The 23,906-nt window shown below is 41.1% G+C and overlaps 1 protein-coding gene across 3 annotated transcripts in view; it reads left to right on the top strand.

The window, feature by feature from the left end:
• Arhgap15 (Rho GTPase activating protein 15) overlaps window positions 1-23,906 on the top strand; it is a 638,684-nt gene that overhangs the window by 572,243 nt on the left and 42,535 nt on the right. For 2 of the 3 annotated variants that reach the window (XM_021155709.2, XM_029472910.2), the window contains one exon: window positions 7,613-7,718. In XM_021155709.2, coding sequence (XP_021011368.1) covers window positions 7,613-7,718 — 106 coding nt within the window. Of the gene's footprint in view, window positions 1-7,612; window positions 7,719-13,060; window positions 13,745-23,906 lie in introns of those variants that run through there. The other variant, XM_085834942.1, reaches the window with a different exon arrangement.

The following is a 23,906-nucleotide window of genomic DNA, read 5'->3' as shown; positions in this document are numbered from 1 at the left end:
TCAGGACAGCCTGCCATACACTGGGCACCTTGCTTTCATACAAGATATGTTACCATTCCAGAGTATACTTCAGAGGAACAGCCGTGTATGGTGACCTCTTTAACCTACGATGATGCAGCTATCTTTTAAGAACTATAGACAATCAGATAAATAAGACTTCTGGCATTGTGTACTGGGAGAATCAAGACATTTCTATCCACGGACCTCTATAACATAACAGAATGTATTTTGAAATGTGACTTAATACACACTTATAAATAAGTTAAGAAAAATAAAACCATGGATAATAAGGCCAGAAAACTGACTAGAGGTCATCCAGCCCATGATTGTTCACCATGCCAAACTCTTCCCATCACCATATAACCTTATCTTATCTCTTTTCTATAAAGAATTTGGTTGTAAATGTGTTTTAGTAGTGACAGTTCTTGCAGATAAATGCAAGATAAACCACATTTTGAACAAAAAAAATGTGCCCTAACAACCACTAATAGGGTGAATATAAAGTCACATTCTTATCATAACATTAAAGTCTATTTCACATCGTAAAAGAGATATCACTTCTCTGAGTAGCATAGAGTTTTATTTGAAGAACCTGGTTTACAACTCTAGTTTGTTGGGGTTTAAGAAGAGGGACAGCAGGTCAAAAGATAACAGAAAATTATTTAGAATCTCTGTTGGATGGCAAAAACCAGTGAGGAAATGTCTTGTGTGCAGTAAGAAAAGGTTCCCAGTTCGGAGACTGGAAGCTCTAGTTGAATAGGAGGGACTTAAATCATAACGATAAGAACACGGAGTAGCTCTAAAACCCAGCGGTACCAGATCGAAAGCAGAGTTCAGTGCAGACGAAGGAGAAACGTACAGCCCATTATTTCCGAAGAGGGTTTGTACTCAGCATACAGTTCAGCTAAGTGGTCTTCAGCTCTCCCTGTAGGAAATGTTCCTTTACTTTCTCCTATCTTTTTTTTTAATTTTTAATATTTTTATTACATATTTTCCTCAATTACATTTCCAATGCTATCCCAAAAGTCCCCCATAGCTCCCCCCACTTCCCTACCCACCCATTCCCATTCTTTTGGCCCTGGCATTCCCCTATATTGGGGCATATAAAGTTGGCAAGTCCAATGGGCCTCTCTTTCCATTGATGGCCGACTAGGCCATCTTTCGATACATATGCAGCTAGAGACAAGAGCTCCGGGGTTCTGGTTAGTACATCATGTTGTTCCAACAATAGGGTTGCAGATCCCTTTAGCTCCTTGGGTACTTTCTCTAGCTTCTCCATTGGGAGCCCTGTGATACATCCAATAGCTGACTGTGAACATTCACTCCTGTGTTTGCTAGGCCCCGGCATCGTCTCACAAGAGACAGCTATATTTGGGTCCTTTCAGCAAAATCTTGCTAGTGTATGCAATGGTGTCAGTGTTTAGAAGCTGATTATGGGATGGATCCCTGGATACGGCAGTCTCTAAATGGTCCATCCTTTCATCACAGCTACGAACTTTGTAACTCCTTCCCTGGGTGTTTTGTTCCCAATTCTAAGAAGGTGCACAGTGTCCACACTTTGGTCTTCATTCTTCTTGAGTTTCATGCGTTTAGCAAATTGTATCTTATATCTTGGGTATCCTAAGTTTTGGGCTAATATCCACTTATCAGTGAATACATATTGTGTGAGTTCTTTTGTGATTGTGTTACTTCACTCAAGATGATGCCCTCCAGGTCCATCCATTTGGCTAGGAATTTCATAAATTCATTCTTTTTAATAGCTGAGTAGTACTCCATTGTGTAAATGTACCATAATTTCTGTATCCATTCCTCTGTTGAGGGACATCTGGGTTCTTTCCAGCTTCTGGCTATTATAAATAGGGCTGCTATGAACATAGTGGAGCATGTGTCCTTTTTACCGGTTGGGACATCTTCTGGATATATGCCCAGGAGAGGTATTGCTGGATCCTCCGGTAGTACTATGTCCAATTTTCTGAGGAACCGCCAGACTGATTTCCAGAGTGGTTGTACAAGCTTGCAATCCCACCAACAATGGAGGAGTGTTCCTCTTTCTCCACATCCTCGCCAGCATCTGCTGTCACCTGAATTTTTGATCTTAGCCATTCTGACTGGTGTGAGGTGGAATCTCAGGGTTGTTTTGATTTGCATTTCCCTGATGATTAAGGATGTTGAATATTTTTTCAGGTGTTTCTCTGCCATTCGGTATTCCTCAGGTGAGAATTCTTTGTTCAGTTCTGAGCCCCATTTTTTAATGGGGTTATTTGACTTTCTGGAGTCCACCTTCTTGAGTTCTTTATATATATTGGATATTAGTCCCTTATCTGATTTAGGATAGGTGAAGATCCTTTCCCAATCTGTTGGTGGTTTTTTTGTCTTATTGATGGTGTCTTTAGCCTTGCAGAAGCTTTGTAGTTTCATGAGGTCCCACTTGTCAATTCTCGATCTTACAGCACAAGCCATTACTGTTCTATTCAGGAATTTTTCCCCTGTGCCCATATCTTCAAGGCTTTCCCCCACTTTCTCCTCTATAAGTTTCAGTGTCTCTGGTTTTATGTGAAGTTCCTTGATCCACTTAGACTTGACCTTAGTACAAGGAGATAGGAATGGATCGATTTGCATTCTTCTACATGTTAACAACCAGTTGTGCCAGCACCATTTGTTGAAAATGCTGTCTTTCTTCCACTGGATGTTTTTAGCTCCCTTGTCGAAGATCAAGTGACCGTAGGTGTGTGGGTTCATTTCTGGGTCTTCAATTCTATTCCATTGGTCTACTTGTCTGTCACTATACCAGTACCATGCAGTTTTTATCACAATTGCTCTGTAGTAGAGCTTTAGGTCCGGCATGGTGATTCCACCAGAGGTTCAAGAAACGGTCCACGACACTCACCACAGTCTCCTCAAATTTTGAGCACTTCACGTGCTAATAGAGAAATAGCTGAAAACCGTGCTCTTTGTGTGTTCCTTCAAATCAAGTGAAGACTGTTGACAGTGACTCTTTTATTTTTCTCAAAATTTATTTCTTATTTACTTAACATCTCTACAGCAGGCTCTTTTTCTTCTCTCCTCCCAGTTCCGTCCTTACAGATCCCTCCTCCCATTGGCTCCTCTCCTTCTCCCCAGGGAAGGGGAAGCCTATCTGCCCTGGGAAATCTAGTCCCAGCAGGACAAAGCCATCCTCTCCCACTGAGACCAAACCAGGCAGTCCACTTAGGGAAAGGGGCTTCAGTGGCAGGAGTCAGAGACAGCGCCTGCTCCAGTTGTTAGGGGACCCACATGAAGATCAAGTTGCACATCTGCTACAAATGTGTACAGGGGTCTAGATCAGGCCCCTGCATGCTCTTTGGTTGGAGGTTCAGTGTCTGTGAGCCCCCATGGGCCCAGGTTAGTTGACTCTGTAGGTCTTCTTGTGGTGTCTTTGAGCCCTCTGGCTCTCTTAGTAAGCTGTGCTATAAGTCTCAGCAGAGGAACCATTCCTGGCTTATGGATGGTACTCCCAGATCCTTACGTGACACACCCTAAACCAGACTTAAAAGAGGTCCTTTCGACTTTAGTGTATCCAGTTGAGTTTGCAGATGCTTTCCCACTCTTAGACATATTTACATTGTTTACATTCCATGAAAGGCTTATGTGGTGTTGATTTAAATGGGAAAAAAATTGCTTTTTTGTAACCCTTTGAAAGATTTTGTTCAGAGTGTAGTGTCATTCATTTCAGTCTTCTGTAGTCCAGCATAACTTAGCCGCAAATATCTATGTAACTATTCAATTGTGTGACTCTTCCGCGTGCGTGCGCGTGCATATGTGTGTGTGTGTGTGTGTGTGTGTGTGTGTGTGTGTGTGTGTGTAGAAAAAGAAGGGAACCTGATGAAATCTTTTCAATATAAAACATTTCTTATAGACAGAAACTACAATATAGTTTATAAACTTCCGTGTATAACTATTCTCCAATCAGATCAATTTCTTAGGCCATCATCAAAGTGTTTAGGGTGTGACCTAGGTGAGCAGTCGCATGTTCACAACTGACCCCAACTCAGATCAAGAATTAGTAGCTAGGACACCATTGCACACACTAGCAAGATTTTGCTGAAAGGACCCTGATATAGCTGTCTCTTGTGAGACTATGCTGTGGCCTAGCAAACACAGGAGTGGATGCTCACAGTCAGCTATTGGATATATCACAGGGCTCCCAATGGAGGAGCTAGAGAAATTACCCAAGGAGCTAAAGGGATCTGCAACCCCATAGGTGGAACAACATTATGAACTAACCAGTACCCCGGAGCTCTTGTTTCTAGCTGCATATGTATCAAAAGATGGCCTAGTCGGCCATCACTGGAAAGAGAGGCCCATTGGACTTGCAAACTTTATATGCTCCAGTACAGGGGAACACCAGGGCCAAAGAGGGGGAGTGGGTGGGTAGGGGAGTGGGGGGGGTATGGGGGACTTTTGGGATAGCATTGGAAATGTAAATGAGGAAAATACCTAATTAAAAAAAAATAATTAGTAGCTAAGAGTGGCGAGATGACACCATGGTTAATAGACCTGCAAGGGATCTAAGTTCACCTCCCAGCACCAAATCAGTCAACTCAAAACTGCCTGTAACTCCTGCTCCAGGCAACCTAATACCCTCTAATGGACTCCACAAGTACCAATATTCACAGTTACCTCTAACTTCTCTCTCTCAATCTCTCTCTCTCTCTCTCTCTCTCTCTCTCTCTCTCTCTCTCTCTCTCTCTCTCTCTCTCATACACACACACACACACACACACCACACACTCACACTCACACACACACACACACACACACACACACACACACACCATACTTAGAAATAGTAACTACATTTTAATGGTTATTGAAAGCAGATAGTTAGTTAGTTCTTAGGTTTCACAAGTCTTCAGGAAAAATATGTTGAATATCATAGCTTATTCCATAAAACTACCCTTTAAGACGCTAGTCAAAGTGAATAAGACATGTGTACATGGCCATAGCTAACGTCCTCGTTAAGGTTAGCTTTGCTGTAATAAAACACAATGGTGAATGCGAACTGGAGAAGGCAGTGTTTATTTCATTTATGCTTTCACATCACAGTTAATCATCCGAGAAAGTCAGAGCAGGAACTGAACCAGGCAGGAACCTGGAGGCAGGAGCTGATTTAGAGGCACCGAGGGTGTTCTGCTTACTGGCTTGTTCCTCATGGCTTGTGCAGTCTGCTTTCTTATAGAACTCAGGGCCGCCAGCCCAGCAATGGCACCATCCACAATGGGCTGGGCCCTCCCCCATCAATCACTAATTAAGAAAATACAGGCTTGCCCATAGCAAATAGTATGGAGGTGTTTTCTCAGTTGACCCTCCCCACTCTCTGCTAACTCTAACTTGTCTCAAGTTGACACAAAACTAGCCAGGACAGCTACTAAGAATCTATTTCAGAATTTAAAATAAGACTCATGCATTCTAACCCATGCACATAGCTTTCACTCCCTAATTCATTTCTCCTCCATTTAATCTATTATTTGCCAGTATAGAATTTACTCTGCATCAAAGGAAAATGCAAGTGGATGCAGAGGTTGAAAGACATTTGTGCAATGGACATGACTTATGCATCATTTCATGTGACTATACAAGATGAACTAAAAAGCATCCAGAGGCCTAGATAGCTTTATCTAGGTAACTAGGACCAACTTCTCCACCATCTTTCTTGAGTTCATTGAGTGGAATTTCATATCCACAAGGGGCTTTGTGAAGCACAACCATACATGACAGAGGGGCCACTCCAGCAAAAGATGTGGGGACTGTTTTTTTCCTTCCTTCCTTCCTTCCTTCCTTCCTTCCTTCCTTCCTTCCTTCCTTCTTTCTTTCTTTCTTTCTTTCTTTCTTTCTTTCTTTCTTTCTTTCTTTCCTTTCCCCTTTGTTTCTGTATGTGCAGTGTGGTCCAAGCGTATTCTGTTGGAACTCTTCTAAGAACTGCAGTTCTGAGAGCGTTGACTGTGGGAGGCATTATTTATAGACCTTCGTGGTTTTAAGAGGGAAAAGTAGAGATTCCAAGCCGAGTACTACTAGGAAGACTGCCTTCACTCCACTTTAGCCAAATACTGTCTTCAGCAGGACATTCTCTTATAATGCCCTATAAAATGTTTCTTTTGCAACATCGCATTAAGAAACCTGCCAGCTTCTAAACCAGCTCTTTCCTAGCCTACTATATAAAAATCCATGTATCTATTAACAGGAGATTACGTATTAGGCTTTTGGAAGGACATCTTAATAGGAACTGTTTGGCTGTAGTATCAATGACCCATCTGCAAAGACCTTAATATGACAAGGGATTATTTACACAAGTCAAAGAAACCCACATAACTTTGTCTCTCATTGGCCAGACTTAGTCACGTGGCCACCCCATCAGCCGAGGGGGCTGGCAAGGGGACCCCCTTGACCAAACATACTACCTTCCTGTTCACAGTGGTATTATCATACTAAGGAAGAAGAAAAATGGGCACTGTGTGGTGTCCATTTCATGTACCACCTTCCCATATATCGCACATCAAGCAAAGAAAGAGTTCTGTGGGATTTGGAGGATTTGATGTTGGAAGAACATACTGGCAAGGGAGACACCAAATTCAGTGTGAAGGAAGTGCTGAAGAGGGCTACCGCGTTACAGTGGAAGGGCTTTCTGTACAAAGTGCATCCACTTGTACCAAGGGGCTAAATTCGTTGTCCATGCACCACAGGAAGAGAATGAAGGAAGCAATCAATGGGAGATGCAGTTTTAAACAACTACCTTTTTTTAAAACATATAAGTTACCTGCCATTATGTTTACTGACTTTTGATGGATTCTGAATGCTCTTATGTTATTGGTTAAAAACAAAATATATGAGGATAAAATCATGGAAAAATATTTAAAATGTATTATGTTGCTCCTTTAAACATATTTGCTAGAGAATCAAAGCAACAGTGGAATATCTAAAATAACTGCAGGACATTTATAATTATCACCTTGTATGTCCTTCTGCCAACATGAGGTATCCAAGAACATAAATTTGCTCTCTGACAATCATGAAGGTTAGAAATCTGTCATCAGCCCCACTAAACATGAGGTATTGATGTCCATTTCCTCCACAGGCTGTATCCTTGTCTTCTCCAGCCTTGGGCAGCTCTCCTTGAACAGCGAGTGTCTCCCACTTCAGATAGCCTGTCTCTGATCTCACTGTTATTTACCTCTCATCCTTCTGAATGCCTGAGAACCAAAGAGATTACACAGCCTACCAGACATTCAGTTCCTAACGTGAGCATATCTGCAAAACACTCTTTCCAAGAATTAAAGGACATGGACATCTTGGAAAGCATTATTCACTCCCATGCCTTGCAAAAGGAAATATAAGAAAGGCAAATAAATATCTAATCTCAACAGAAAGATTGCACCAAAGTCACACTGTTGCTGTTTTGATGTGGCCAATGGTCTAATCTAGACTCAAAACAAAAACAATTCTCCATAAGTGAGATAGGAACTAATGATCAGCACTATTCGTTGTTAGGCTACAGTTCACATTTCTCCTCAGAAACCCTCTCTTCAGCCTGTGAAATCTCTCCCTTTTCTAACCTTTCTTCTCAATTTTGTTTCAGAAAAACAAGACAGCAATGAAAAAATTGAAACTATGAGGTCTCTGGTAAAACGTCTCCCTCCACCAAATCATGATACCATGAAAATCCTCTTCAGACATCTAACCAAGTAAGTTCTATGAGTTTTTGAGTATGTTGTATTATAGATGTTACCTAAATGAAGAACATTTATATTTGCAAGCCAAAGGTTCTCCGATGTGTCCATTGGAGATCTTTTACTTTGATCTAATCTCAAGTTTCCCTCAGAGCCTGAAAACCATACTCAGGATAGAAAAGAGAACCAAAAAGGGAACTTCTGAGGGCTTTTATTTTTTAACATGAAAAATGTTTGCTGACTGACTTTTAGAGCCATTACCAGGGCCTATTATGGGCCATATCGACATTGCTATCTAATATCATGGTATAAGCATGAAATGGTTCAGACAGGTGTTAAACTATAGCTCCACCATATACCAAATCCAATGACCAAACAGACATGACTTACAGTCTCTGAATTTCACTTGATAAGGCATTATTCATGTAGTCAGTTGGAGAGGAGTATCCCAGGAAAATGGCAAAATAAACATCCAGAGGCTCGAACTATCTTGATACTCATGAAAAGCAGAAAGCAGACAGAAAAGGCTAGCATGGACTGAGTAAGGAAGGTGGGCCCAGGAACTGAAGTCTTATCACATAGGTCCTTGTGGGTTAAGAAAGACCTAGAGTCTATTGTAAATATAAGGAGGAGCCCACCAAAGAGGCTAAACTGAGGCTATGGGATGCTGGAGCAGTGAGGAGGGAGAGTGTGGATAGGTGGGGGAGCACTCTCATACAGGCAAAAGGGAAGGGGAGGGCAGATGTGTCATGGGGGGAGTTGGTGGAGGGGTAACTGGGAAGTAAGATATCATGGGATGGGACGTTGCTGGAGAGGGTAACCAGGAAGTAGAATATGATTTGAGATGTAAACAAATGGAATGATTAATTTAAAAAACTAATAATGCTCTGACTCCTGAATGGAGAAGAGACTACAAATGTGAAAGCAGGCACACTGTTGGCTGGAATCTCTAGTTTAGGCAACGTGAAGATGACTTTAGGAGGGTGGTTCTCGACCCCTTGGGGGGAGTCAAATGACCCTTTCACAGGGATCCACGAAAACCTTTGGAAAACACAGATATTTACATTACACTTCATAACAGGAGCAGAATTAGTTACGAAGTAGCAATGAAAATAATTGTGTGGTTGGAGGGGTCACCACAATATGAGGAAGTGGATTAAAGAGCAAGCAGCATCCGGAAGATTGAGAACCACCACTTTAGAGAGAGATGAGTCTAGAAATCATACAAGTGGGTCAGGTTGGGTGGGCTGTTGTTTGTGGTATGATGTGGAACGGAAGGAGAAACCAGAGGTGCCACTTGGGGTTTCTGCTTAGGCAAGATGAGAAATGACAGCATCACACACACAGATGGGCCAAGCTGGTAGAAGAACAGTAGAAGCATGTTTGAAAGCCCCATTCTGGCCATGTTGCATCTGAAAATAACAGTCGTCGCTTTCTGTTGATACCTTTAATCCGGCACCGTGTGACATACACGGTGACATCCGGGCTCTCACTCTACATGCATAGCATCAGTGTCCTGCTCATAGAACAGTGAACCAAAACTGTGGGTTTTGCTGTGTGAGATTAAAGTTGCTTAATCGCCTGAGTCACTATTTAGGATGAATAATCTCCAAAAATTATTCAACTCATCCATCCAATTATTTTTAACTGTGAATGTAAGACATGCAACTGCACACAAAATCCATGAGTAAGGAGCAGTGATGAATATACATTAAAAAGTGAACAGCACTCCCAGTCATTGTTAGCTGGCTGAGCAGAAGTAGCTGATGCTGTTTTATGTGCCCTTTCAGACGTGTTCCTAAGCACATGCAAACAAACGTATGTGTATGTTGCTTGTGGTACTATAGCACACAGCCCTGAACACATTATTCTGCATCTATTTTCAACCCATGCATTGCCTCTACTTCACTGCACAGACCAAGCTTACTCCTTTAATGATAATGCTCCAAGACTGGTTATGTCAGAGTTTACCAAACTAGTCACTGCATTAGAGAACACAGAATGACCTAATGCATCGTGTGTGTTGTTCCCTCAAAGTTCTGAGCATCCTTTTAGTATTAGAGTGCAGGATACAATGAGAGATCTTGGCTCTTAAATGAAAAGAAAAGGGAGGCTTAGAACCAAATCCTTGGTCTATACATTGTTTCAGTTATGGCCTCAGACATCTGCAGCTAGATTAAATAATATACCATACCTGGTAGTTATGAGAATTACATGATACAATGTTCATAGAATGTCTAGAACAAGACTAACTACTCCTGATATGTTACTATTTTCTTCTCAAGATTTTTTACCCAACATGAAAGGGGTTTTCACATTGCAGTTTAAAACTATAGTTCCTACTAATTCTGAGTGGACAAAGTCAAAAGACAAATAAAAAAATACATTATTTAATACTAAGATATACCCAGTCTTATAGCTCTTGAGGACATCCATTACTTAATCTCAATTATTTCTCTTTTTTTTCCAACTGAAAGAAAAATAAGAATAAGATGAAGAGTAGAAATTTTTAAAAAATGAATAAAATAAGGATACTAAGAATTGGCTAACTTCCTTCAGAAACACAGAAACTATGCAGTTAGGATCAGGATTCTCTATGGCCAGGCATGCAGTTCCTATATAAATAAGCATGTTTCTGATATCTAAATGGACTCTCTAGCATAGTTGGTGCTTTTGTTTAATTCAATAAATCTGTAAATAGATATTTTAAATTAATATTTTTAGATAAGATTATTGTGTTACTTCAAAGCATTCACATTTTGAGATTTTTCATTATGGGTGATAAAAGGTGTGTTATTTATCAGCCACCAATCTTTCTTGGGTGGTGTGGCAATATCCCATCCAGCACCAATTTATAAACTAAGCTTAATTATGCAAAAATTTGTATATACAATTATATCTTATTAAGTATTTTTCTAAGTTTTTGATAAATAGCCAGTTGTAGCATCTCATCAAGGCTTGAAAGGACTAAATATAAAGACTGTTTAACTAGAATTTTAATATATACATGTTTGAAAGAATCCATAGATTGTTCCTTATTCTTGGTACATTTGGTATATCTTCATGTGCAGTGTTTATTATAAAGTATGTGTGTGTATCAAAGTTTAGAGAGAGGGAGAACATATGATTTTCCAAATTTCCCTTGAACTCCATACTTCAACAATCAACAGGGAAAAACTACAGTTGCCAGAGCTGTGAGTTAATCTCTGCCCTCAAAGCAGAGAAGCTACCTAAACTTCGAAAGCTTGCTTCAGCACAGCTGGACCAGGTGGAGGGAAATCGTCCCCTAAACCAGAACCTGTATAGGGATGTGGTTATACTAAGCAAGCTCTTATTTAATGACTGTTTAGGCTAAAGAGTACCAGGGTCCAAAATCCTCATTCTGAATTGAACTCAGAGTCAAATGCTATGCTCTCTCTCTCTCTCTCTCTCTCTCTCTCTCTCTCTCTCTCTCTCTGTTTGCTCTCTCAAAATAGAGGGAAGGGTGGCTTCCTAAACAATATCAGAAACAGCTTTCAGAGTTATGCAGTGTTGCAGTTTCAGGCTTGTGCCTATGGAGCACTGCATGCTTCTAGGATACAGAGATGAGAGAAGCAAAACTTATGTGGATTCTCCATCCAAAGATCTTAAAATTGGGGCCAATTCATATCAACAGAGATGGGGAGAGACCACTCCATGAATTAACATTACAGTGCTTGGACCAGGAAGGTCCTGTGATACCTTCTGAATCACCATGTAAGACCCAAGTGCTCTCTGTAAAATATGTCACAGATAACTAAGATAAAGCTAATGGGGAAAAGGGTAGAAAAAAAATTGGCCTATTTACTAGTGAGTAGTAGTTGTGGGGCGTGGGCCAATTAAAGGAGGTAAGAAAGAAGTACAGTCACTAATGTGTGTGCAACACACGATGCTCTTTGTGTAGAAGAATCATCTAACAACGGAGTCTCGGTTGGCAGAGAGAAGAGGGAAGAAGCTCACGAGCCATATGAATAGCTGTAGTTAGAGCTCAGTACGAGAATGAATTGGACCAAATCTTAAGAGAACAATGAAAACAGGCTTCGGAGTCAGGCAAAACTAAAATAGCCAGATTTACTTTGTGGCTTACACTTAGAAAAACAAAAACAATCTCAGAAATTTTTTTGGAGGAGGAAGCACAAAAGAACACTTAATTCCCACATATGGATAAGGAAAGTAAAAATCTCTTAGAAATGGGTAGCCTTTAACAATAACTTTCAGAATTAGATCAAACATAAAGCTCTGGGTTCAATCTCAAGCCAAGGAAAGAAAACGAGAAAGAAAGAAAGAAAGAAAGAAAGAAAGAAAGAAAGAAAGAAAGAAAGAAAGAAAGAGAGAAAGAGAGAGAGAGAGAGGAAGAGAGGAAGAGAGGAAGAGAGGAAGAGAGGAAGAAAGAAAGAAGAAGAGAGAAAGAGAGAAAGAGAAGAGAAAGAAGAAGGAAAGAAGAGAGAAAGAGAAAGAGAGAAAGAGAGGAGAAAGAGAGAAAAAGAGAAGAGAGGGAGGGAGGGGAGAGAGAGAGAGCAAAGAATTCAAGCTGGTGGCTTTTAGGTACAAATAAACATTATAAAATTGTACATTATAAAAGAGATTAAAAAGGAGAGTTTAAAAAATCTTCCCCTTTGCACCGAGTCTAAGAAAATTGCCCAGCTGTTCATGGAATTTCAAGGTAAAAAAAAATTGTTCTGAGTGAACGGGCAGATCTCATGGAAGCACGCCAGTTGAGCACCGCACTAAAAGGAGAGACGGTTGAACTGTGGCTACTTTATGAGAGTGGGCTGATATTTAAAGCCGCTGTGGTCTTCATGGATATTAAAGAAAATATTCTGCAAAAACACGTCTGAGGCCACTTAAATGTTGATGACCTAGAACTGGAAGGGTTGTGTACAGAAACCATGGCGAGGAAGCGCTGTATTCACTGTCTTTAAAATGTCACCACCGTGGGCATTTCTGATACGCAGTGGGGGTTAGATGTGGTTAACCATGAACTTCAAAACCCAGGAGACCACCTTCTCTTCTCCCTCTGGTCCTCGGGAGTGAGCAGTGGTGGCTCCTTTCTGCCCATCCAGGCCTTGGGCTGCTCCGATCTGCTAGGCTTTGGAGCAGGATGTGTTTTTCTCTGCTGTCTTCTGGCACTGCGCTCTTTTTCTGTACACTTTGGTCCTCCACCCAACCACAACACCTGATATCCAAAGATTTGCAGGCTATGGATATTTTTACTGGAAAATGACAAACGTGTACAAATTGTTATTCTCTCCCTTTCCCTCTCTCCCTTCCTTCTTCATTCCACCCCTCCCTCCCTCCATCCATCCCTTTTTCTGTCTCTCCTTTTTTTTCCCCTTCAGGGACAAAGGTAGCAAGTTGTTTGGAATAAGCTGGAAGCATAATGTTTTCTTTGCCTGTGTGTGTGAAGTGTTCCTCATCACTTGGAAGAGCTAATGCCTTTCCATTGGGCCTGAAGCTCCACTGGACTCTGGTTGGAGAAGCTGGCCTGGTAGTTAAATTTACTTACTTAGATTGTGATGTGAAGCAATGGTTTCCATCTCCCCATAGGGATTATAAAATGTCATCTACTTAGGAGACATCTTGGCACAGAATTTATAAGATTGTGTACTGGGGACAAAGTTGCACTGATCCTTCCCATGTTGTACCCTTATTCTAGGAGAAGGCTTTGGAGATAAACCTGTGAGGCAGGAGTGAATTGATGACTGTTGATCTATATATTTATATCTGAATAAAGAGGAGAACACAGTAAACTTACAATGGTTACTGTCCCGTACGTCCTGTCTTCTGCTGTTGATCAAGGTTCACCCCGTGGGCATATTTGCCTCTAAGACATAGAAGTTTTTAGCCATTTTCTTCATCAAGACTCTTGGCTTTGTCCTAATGGAAAGAACTAGGAATTTGGAGCTTGGATAAGAAGAAAGGTTACAGTCCCAATCTCAGCCCTTAGAAGCATAGAGCATTGAGAAGAAAAACAATACCTTTAATGTTCCTTTTATTCATGTTTAAAATATGTTAAATAAATTATTACTTGCTTGTTCATTAATTGCAAAACCCTATCTTCTACCTCCTTTATAAAATCTTAAATGAGTATCTGTTAGATTCTGTGGCTTACAGGAAATAGTGGATTAACAAACTCGCAAGCTTAGACCAAATCTAGCCTGTTTCCAGTTTTTGTCAGTAAGATTTTATTGAAACACATACCTGTTGTTTATATATTTCCTGGAAATATATTCTACAATGGCAAGAATTTAATAGTCACAACAAGTTGAACATCCATGCACTCAATACCTAATTTGTTACAGAGGAAAATGTGTTTGGCCACTGAATTTAAGGTTCAAGGCATGAAACACCAAGAAAGAAAGTTAGTTTAGAACCCCAAAGAGTACCTTTAGGTTACACAACACAGGCTCTCTTTAAGTTTATCCATTTGATAGGCAACATGTAAAAGCTAAAGAGTGTCAAATTTCTTGTATAAAATGGGATAGTATTGAAACATAACTTATGATGCCCTTCTATATAAGAGTTTAAATAATCTCTGGATTATTCATAACAACTAATGCAGTAATTTGAAGATAATTGCTATTTACTATTATTTAAGAAATAATGACAAGAAGAGTATTCTGTACATGTTAGGTACAGTGGTAAAAACATTTAAACACTTTTAATTAAGTCATTTGATTCCTCCAATACAGAATTCATGAACACAAATGGCAAACTATGTACCTGTGTTCCTATGTACCCTATGTAAGAAGGGCATAAAGAACTACAGTGTGAGGCAAAATGTCCTCCAGAATAAATAAAGTAATCGATCATAAATACAAATGAAAGAATATAGATTCAGAATGTTGTAGACAATATAAGTTATCAAAAAAAAAAAACCCTAGTATTGTAAAGGAGTTTGGATTTCAGGACAATTGTGGAAGGGCCACAGTGTAGGGTTTCATAGGAAGGGTTAAACAAGAAGTGGATATAACACAGAAGTTCAAGAGGAGTTAGGCATCTAAGACTGTGTATAGTGAAGAGAATGAAGGTCAGCCACCAGTGCCACCAAAGGAGCCCAGCACATAGCACTTATTTTCCAAGTGCATGGTAAGGTAGAAAAATGGTTCCAGGAGGATTCCCAGGCTTTAAACTAGGCAAGAGGCAATGCCAATAAGCAGGAAAAGGTACAAAACATAAGCACAGAAGGGCCTGAAATTAGCATATAATGTGATTTGGCCACCATCTATATTCCACTAGCAGAATGTAGTGGAGTAAAACCAAATATGTCTTTATGTAAGTTTGGAGACTATCCACTTTGATGAAGGCAATGGCGTAGGACCACAAATAATCCCGAGCAATGAGTTGAGAACAGCACCCGAGGAACCTCTGAGGCTGGACATCACAGGATGCAGTACCATGAAAGCACTTGGAGGGATGCTAAGCAGATTTACAGAAAGAAAATGTGGCAGAGGCAGAGGGAATTATATTTTGTGTTTAAGCCTACTAATTTCTCAAAAAAAGGCCCAGGAAATGATATATGTTTAAAGTGAATAAATAATTAAACAAGAAGTTCTCATGATAGTAGATCAATGGGCAGATTTTTAGCCATGAGCAACCACTGTTCTTAGCTTCACTTAGCAGTTATAAAAATGCCCAATAAATAAACAGAGCATTGAGATCAAGGAGGAGGATATTCTGTAGCTTAGGCTCCTGAAATTGTTGGTGGGAATAAAAATTGAAAACAAAAGTAGACTTGGCCCCTTCTGCCACTAATGGGTTGGAATGTAGGTCACTGAGTTCTTGACAGCACTAATAGCAAAGACTGGGTATGGTGGTATTCCAAGTATGGCAGGTACTCAACAGTTCTACGGAATCAAAGAAACTGCCTGACTTAATTAAAGATGACAGTCACCTACAAGTTAGTGAGTGGACCTAGGTGAGATCAGCTTCTTGGGCCTGGAATGTTAGACACCTGACATAGTTTAGGCTAAGGCTAAGGAATGACCCACTTTAAAGTAAGTGGTTCTTGTCAAGTGTCTTACTAGCCCTGTCATAATGAAGAACAGCCCTCTTCTAGCCACAGAGAAGACAATATTAACACTTCAACCACATATTAAAAGCAAGGATGTAACAGGGCAGGGCTAACAGCCTCCAGCATCATTAAGACACTGTGGCCCCTCAGAGACTGGAGCAATTCTAACATGACTTGATAAGGTCATCATTGCTTGTGGGTAGTTTTATCATCGTCATCATCATCATCATCATCATTTTCTGGAATTATTAATAGATCTTAGAAAATGAGAAATAATTTTTACATCTTTCTTTAACTTCCCACTAAATGAGAGCATTTTAGTTGGAAATAGGTTTTTTTCAATACAATATATTCTCATGATGGTCTCTCCTCCCTCTAGTTCCCCCAGCTCCTCCCTACTTTCTCTCCCATCCAAATCCATCCAGAGCCGTTTCTGCTCTGTTAGACAATAAGTAGGCATCTAAGGAATAATAATTACAAAGTTTGGAGCTGAGACAAAAGGACGGACCATCTAGAGACTGCCATACCCGGGGATCCATCCCATAATCAGCCTCCAAACGCTGACACCATTGCATACACTAGCAAGATTTTGCTGAAAGGACCCAGATATAGCTGTCTCTTGGGAGGCTATGCTGGGGCCTAGCAAACACAGGAGTGGATGTTCACAGTCAGCTATTGGATGGATCACAGGGTCCCCAATGGGACCTAGAGAAAGTAACCAAGGAGCTAAAGGGGTCTGCAACCCTATAGGTGGAACAACAATATGAACTAACCATTACTCCCCAGAGCTCGTGTCTCTAGCTGCATATGAATCAGAAGATGGCCTAGTCGGCCATCAGTGGAAAGACAGTCCCATTGGTCTTGCAAACTTTATATGCCTCAGTACAGGGGAACGCCAGGGCCAAGAAGTGGGAGTGGGTGGGTAGGGGAGTGGGGGGGGAGATATGGGGGACTTTTGGGATAGCATTGGAGATGTAAATGAAGAAAATGCCAAATAAATAAAAATAAAAAAGAATAATAATTAAATAAAATAACATACATCAAAACCAAACAAATTCAAATATAAAAAATAAACAAACAGGAAAAGCAGACCCCCCCCCCAAAAGCACAGGAAACATATATAGGTGTAGAAATGCATAGGTCTGCACACAAGGAATCCCAAACTTAAAGCCATAATATATATACAAAAAAGAATCCCAGCACTCGGGAGGCAGAGGCAGGCGGATTTCTGAGTTCGAGGCCAGCCTGGTCTACAAAGTGAGTTCCAGGACAGCCAGGGCTATACAGAGAAACCCTGTCTCGAAAAACCAAAAAAAAAAAAAAAAGATCTATGACACAAGGGGAGAAGACCCTCCCCGACCTTATAAGACAAAGAATCTCCAGAGATGCTGTTGAGTTCATTCTGTTTCTATTGCTGGGCATGTGGCCTATCCTTGAGTGGTTTGCTTCCCCAGCAAGACTCGTTGGGGAACAAACTAAATTTTCATTTGTAAGTGTTTATCAAGTGCTAGAGATGGGAACTTGTGTCCATGTCTCCTTTCAGCTCTGGGACCCCATATCTGTTACAGACCCAGGCAGGCCCTGTGCACAATGCCTGTCTCTCTCTCTCTCTCTGCAAGTTCATATGTATGCCAGTCCTAGTGTGTCTATAAGGCCTTGTCTCCTTAGTGTCTTCCTCTGGCTCTTCCATTCTTTCTACCTCTTTTTCCACAAAGTTCCCTAAGCCCTGAGTGGAGGGACTTGCCGGAGGCATCCTTAGAGCTCAGTGTCTCAACGTCTCTCACTCTTGAGAGAACTTTATCAATCAATCCCAGCTCCTGTCAGATCAATCAACTTCTCTCTCCAAATATTTGTTTCAGTTCCAAACGACTCCATGCTATCTTCAAATATTAAGTATCAGGTGGAGAAAGGAGAGAGGAAAGGAGGGACAGAAGGAGAGAGAAAGAGAGAGAAGAGGGATTTAGAGGAAATAAAGCCAATAGAAATGAAAGCAAAGGCATGAATAAAAGAGTGATGAGACATCTGATCACAAAGCTCATTTCCCCTTTTGTGCATAAGGAGATGGGATTGTCTGCTCTGGGGATCAGAGACAGCAAACGTCAAAGTGGACGGGAAAGAAATCACCCAGAACTCAAGTCCCCTGATTTCTGGTATACCAGAGCATACTGCACTCTCTTGCCAACACCAATACTCAACTGTGTTTCTGGGGGAAAAGGCAACATATAAGAGTTGCAGGAGAAGCAGCCTGGAGAGGCAATGCCCTTCAGTCAGTTCCCCTAACTGTGCACCACGCATCAACCAGTCATTCAAATAACCCCCTCCTAATGCATCCTAATAAGAAGCCCCGGATGGTTCCAGGAACCTCTGCAGAACTCTGATAATCTTCCTACTAGTCCTCCCTCCTTTCTCTTTAATATGCCATTTCTATCTAAAATTCAGGGAAACGCTGCAACCTTCAACGGTGTCTTTGAAAAACAAGTGTCAAAACCCACTGATGCTTCTGCGCGTTTCTCACACTTACAAATAGCACTTTTTGGAAGGGGCAGTGACAGGGCTGCCGCTTGCTGCCACCTTTCTACTCTTTAAATGGAAAGCACTGAACCCAGATGCCCAGCCACAGAAGACCGTCTTCCAGAAGTGACATCTGGCTTCCTGGCAAGCCCTTCCAGAGAGCTGTTTGGGGAGTGTTGCCTTGTCTCTGGAACTGTCACGTGTATCTGACACCATGGCCTCCCTGGCTGGCAAGTCCAGACAGCTGCCAATTTCTTTTGGTTCACCTTTAATTCTGAGAAACTACTTCACCCATTTTCATCCTTACTGAGTTTGTTTTTCTCCCTTTTGCCCATAAAAATCCCAAGACATCTCTAGTGCCTCACTGCCTTCAGTGCAGCCATGTCTTCTCCAGGCTTCTATATTTTGAATTTGAATGAAACTCTCAGCCATTTAATCCCACATTAAATTGGGTTGTTTTTAACATATTCGGTGGCTACTGCTTATCAGTGAAGCTCACTGTAAACTGTGGGGTTGTTGCTGAAAACAAAAGCAAAACATTCCATCCAAGTAATTTATTATGGTCTGTACACAAGACATGAAAGTATTCTTGACATTTGTATATTATTTCATTAAATCCTATTGGCTCCTACACATTCTTGATCCATGTTACAGCAAGAACAAAAGAATTTCCCAGGACTAGAAGATGAAAAACAGGACCATTCACAGGGGTGGGGAGGGCTTTACAAAGAGCCCCCACATTGGGGAACTAAAAAATTTTAGCATCTAGTTTTTAATTGTGAAGCATCTGTGGGGCTTGTGGATAATTGTGAGGAACACAGAGTCCAATGGTAGCCCACGCAATAGGAAGCACTGACAAGGTGCTGACGAGTCCAGCAGCAGCAGCAGCAGCAGCAGCAGCAGCAGCAGCAGCAGCAGTACCCAGAATGCAGAGGGGAAAGCAGAAGTTAGAGCTGCAGGGTGACATCCAGGAATAGTTAAGATGGGGTAACTGCAAATTTCCATGTTGTTTGTTTCTTCTTCTTCTTCTTCTTCTTCTTCTTCTTCTTCTTCTTCTTCTTCTTCTTCTTCTTCTTCTTCTTCTTCTTCTTCTTCTTCTTCTTCTTCTTCTTCTTCTCCTCTTCCTCCTCCCTCTTTCCCTCCTCCTCATTCTCCTCCTTTTCATGCAAGAAAAAAGTGCAGATTCTGTAATGAGATTTCAGATCTCAGGGCTATAAAGCCTAGGCTGGAAAGTGACTAGAGTGTAGCACTAGACAGGAGGAAATCTCAGCCATAAATAAGAGCTGGCCTATGTCCAGTAGCAGACTGGACCCATGCATGACTTTGAAGCACTTTACAACTAAGACTTCATGGGCTTAACTTGAATGAGAGCCTCTGGGGACAAAGGCTCAGGTCAGATCACTGGGAAAACGGCTTTGGAATCCTCTGCCTGGCAGTAAACTCCAATTTTAGATTGGAATTTGGGGGTTAGAGGACAGAACTCACTAGCATGCAAAAGTCTAGATTCTATTCCTAGCTTCTCAAAAGGGTGAAACAAATCTTTAAGATTATTTTCTCTTCAGCTCAATGATATTCGGGAGGCATATCTATAATATTTACCCTGATCCTTTTGCTAACATACAAAGGAAATTCAAAAGCATAGCTCACAAGATCTGCCCAGAGACTCTCAGATCTTCCTTCTAGCAATTGCATCTCCTCGCCTAAGTCTGCCTACAGTCTTTGGGACTGAGTTGTTTTCCCAACATGCCTTTCTTTTACTGTCTCCCCTGGCCCCCGCCTGTGTTACCATTAGCTTCAAATTCTTTCCCTTGTCCTTTACTATAGAAGCACTCTTCCAGATCAAAGAACTATTGACCATGTTATTCATCTGCCCATGTATTCATGAAGCAAACATGTATTTGGTATCAAGTGTATTTGCTAAACATGTGTTGGTGCTGAGCTGGAAATAGTTTTACCAGGAAAGCAGTAAGTGTCTTGGATGTAAGGGCCTTTGTTCATCTGTGCTACTGATGTCCCTGCCCATGTTTGGAAATGTTCCCGTCCCAGAATCACATTCTGGCTCCCCTTTTCTGACTGCAGTTTGCAACCTAGTTGAACTTTAGCAGGCATTTAGTCAGTCTATCCATGACAATGGTTAAGTCCTGGCTCTTCTCATTTTCTCTCATTGTCATTAACACAGGTAAAACACTGAGGTACAATAGAATCTCTGTGGTGAGAGCAAAGCATGCTGGTCTGTGGAGAGAGCAAAGCATGCTGGTACCCTGGCACTAACGAAATGCCTTTTCATGTACTGCTCTTCATGAATTGCTAGTCACGCAAGCTTGCTGTGTCTTCTCTTTACCAGTTTTGTTCACTCATTTGTTTATTTCATTCATTGATTTTCATTTGTTTCCCATAGTGCTGAGATATGAAAAAAATAACAGAAGCTGACCTTAAGGACATTTTAAAATGTGTACTCTGTTTTGGGGCATCAAATTATAATCAATTTGTTCTCATAGTGAAAAGGGATGAGAAGAGGATACCTTACCTAAATGTGAATTGCTTTCATTTACACACACACACACACACACACACACACACACCACACACACACACACACACACACACACACACACCACACACCACACACACACACACACCACACACACTGCATGCCACAGAAGTCATTTTCATCTCTGAGGCATCTTTTCTCTCACAAGTCCATGCACTTGCCCTGTTGGCTTCCAGTTTATCCACCATCTTCCACTTTCCTTCTCTGATGCAGAGGTGTATTTCCCTAACTCGGAGCCTCCAGCCATCCAAGAGCGATCCCATTCTCTATCCCTCCTGGTTAGGGTCAAGCAGTTCCCACCAAGATAGTGAGGCATTTTACTGCATGTCTCATGAAGTTTTTCTAACTGGGAAAAAGAAGAAATAAAGTACATATTCTAATCTCTCTAACCTCATCTTCTGTTGCCATCGTAACAAAAAAATAGGCAATTCCTAGAGCACCAAGCCCCTAAGGCAGGCCATCCTTCCCTGGCAATCATAGGATCTTGGCCCAAATCTTCAAGGGAATTTATCCTTCAGTTGCCCTTCTTCCTATAGGCATCAAAAAGGTCTATTTCCTTCACCCTTTAGCGTATTCCTTTCTTTTTGCATAGGAATTCTCACCCTATGATAAACTATGAGCAGATGCAGACGGCTGCCAAAAGAAACTACAGCAGATATCATTGTCACATCTAGCAATTTCTGATCCCGATGCACTTTAACCCAGGAAGCACTAGTGCAGAAGATGCATGCTCTTGTAGAGGGCACTGGAGAAAGCTGAATGGGGAAGGAGATGCCCAGAGGGGGGCGTCCTGTTCATCACTCTGCCACTTGAAAAACAAAGCTAATTAGCAGTCTGCAGCCACACAGCGCATCAGTTTAATACAAGAAGTGAACAATGCTTTACCTAATTGAAACTACAGAGCTGACTTAGGTAGGCTGTATGCAATTACACAGATTGGAAGTCAGCCAGGACACCGAGGTTAACAATCTCTCCTTTCACAAAGGGCACCACAGGAACCTTAATGACCACAAGTGGTGAGGGCCCACCATCCTGCATCCTGTCCAGAGAGGTCACCTCTCATCCCAGGATCCATCAGATGGACTTAATGGTGATGACTAATTGGCTAGAACAGTGCCCTCTACTGGCTCAACTGCAGTGCCCTGTAGCAAACAGGCTTTGAAGGACTAGAGTGGAGAGCAGAAAGATTGAAATCAGATGGTTGAGGATAGAGAACATGTCAAAGATGCTAGGTGGAAACCAGAAGGCTCCTGTGGCCAGAACTTCTGCGATGAGCATCTTTAAAGTAAGTTGTTATAAAATAAGCCACCTGCAAGATTTGATTTGAAAACTATGGATTCTGATTCAGCGGGTCTAGCACGGGCCCTGAGAATCAACTCAAGTAGCTTTCTAGGGGAAAGTGTTGCTAGATTGGGGACCAAACTTTCAGAAACCAAGTTCTGCAGGAAAGAAAAGAAATTCTCTGTAGATAAAGGAGAGACCGGCAAGGAGAATGTGACTCTAGTACAGTATGACACCCAGAGTTATATAGTTTGCTTCATTTGTCCTAGGAACCGAGTAAAGCAAAAACTTAGAAGGTCCGAATTTAAAATGTGATTGAAATTTCACTCCACAATGGTTTGATAGTGAGGAAAGGGGAGGATAGACTTGAATATGTCTCTCGAGTGAGAGACACCTACCTGACCACAACAATGTTCGTGTTCCTCAGGCATTGGTATACCAGCAAGGGGAGCCAGGAATAGGCCTGTTATGATACCTAAGGACCAGCATCATTGGGCTTTCAAAATGAAGCAAAGGAAGACAGGATACAGGATTACAGCTCCTCAAAGCTTGATGAACCCATGGTCAGTTAAGGAAGGGGAAAGATGCCAGAGTTGCTAAGTAACAGTAAGTGAACAGGCCATTTTTTAAAGCTTATTGAAGGCAAACACAGTCTAAGAGGCTTTTATGACAAAGCATAGATGCACTATTAAGGATCCTAATTGTTGATGGGATTGACAATTATGTTCTTTAGTTATTTCCTAAGTGGTTTTTGAAGTAATATCTGCATATTTTGTGACTTCTTAATGATAGAAGCTACTGATATTTGAGAAGAAACACAGATACATGAAAGGGGGAACATGGTTCACTCCATTTATACATACTGCAAACTGCTGTAAACTAGGAAAAGTCAATTTTAAATACACATATATCCTCACATATGCTTTAGCCTTATAGCTATGAAGGACTACCACCTGTCAATTATATATACAATAAAGGATGTTATATATAAATCAGTTAGAATATCAACTATCTAAAGCTAGTGTGATAGGTGCCTATACCAGACGAATGCAATATTCTTAATGAATCTGTGTTATGGAGCATCTATTTTGTGGTTCATCACCAGGTAAAGAGAGCTGAGAAGATACAGAAGCATAAAATTGGAAATCAAGGGATACACTTTTGCCTAGCTACCAATCTAACGGGGTAAAGGTTTAAGAAAAGCGACAAGATAATTACTGCTAAGTAGAACTTGCTGTTAATGACTCAACTAGTGAAAGCCCAGCTGTGGCTAAGAGCACTGTGTGCTATGGAGGAGGACACAGAAGCAGCAATTCTGATGCTCAGAGTGACTGGGGATGAGGATGGAGCAAATGGAAAATTTCTAGAACTGCCCATGGGCAATAGTTTGTGATCAATAGCAATTTCTAGAGGCTTCAGTTTTATCATTGGCGTCACCAGTCTGCAGTGTCCAGGTTGGGCACTTTGGCATTGTTTCAGACCCTTCAGTAGGTTCTCAAAAGATCAGAGAGGAAGTGTATTTCAGAGCATCCTTAGGAGATTCCCTCATTTTCTTCTTATTTTCAGAGCCAATACCAGAAACAAAGGCTAACCTAGGTAACAGATGGGTTTCCAGCTTTGCTCCAGACTCTTTTGGAGCTCTGGTTCCTACATTCTTTTTACAGTAGCATTGGATTATTTGAAGTAATTAAATAATAAATTTGACTTATTATTTATTTAATTTTATAAGATTTATTTATTTTATGTTTACATACGAGAAGGGTTTTGTCACCTCACCACTGTGGAGGCTATAATAATGCTAATCCAGAGAGCACGAAATATTGAGTCA

This window comes from Mus caroli, unplaced genomic scaffold, assembly GCF_978045245.1.
Source record: "Mus caroli unplaced genomic scaffold, Mus_caroli_1 scaffold_2, whole genome shotgun sequence".
NCBI classification, from domain to species: Eukaryota; Metazoa; Chordata; class Mammalia; order Rodentia; family Muridae; genus Mus; species Mus caroli.
The sequence above is the reverse complement of the archived record's forward strand: the minus strand, read 5'-3'. Positions and strand labels throughout refer to the sequence as shown.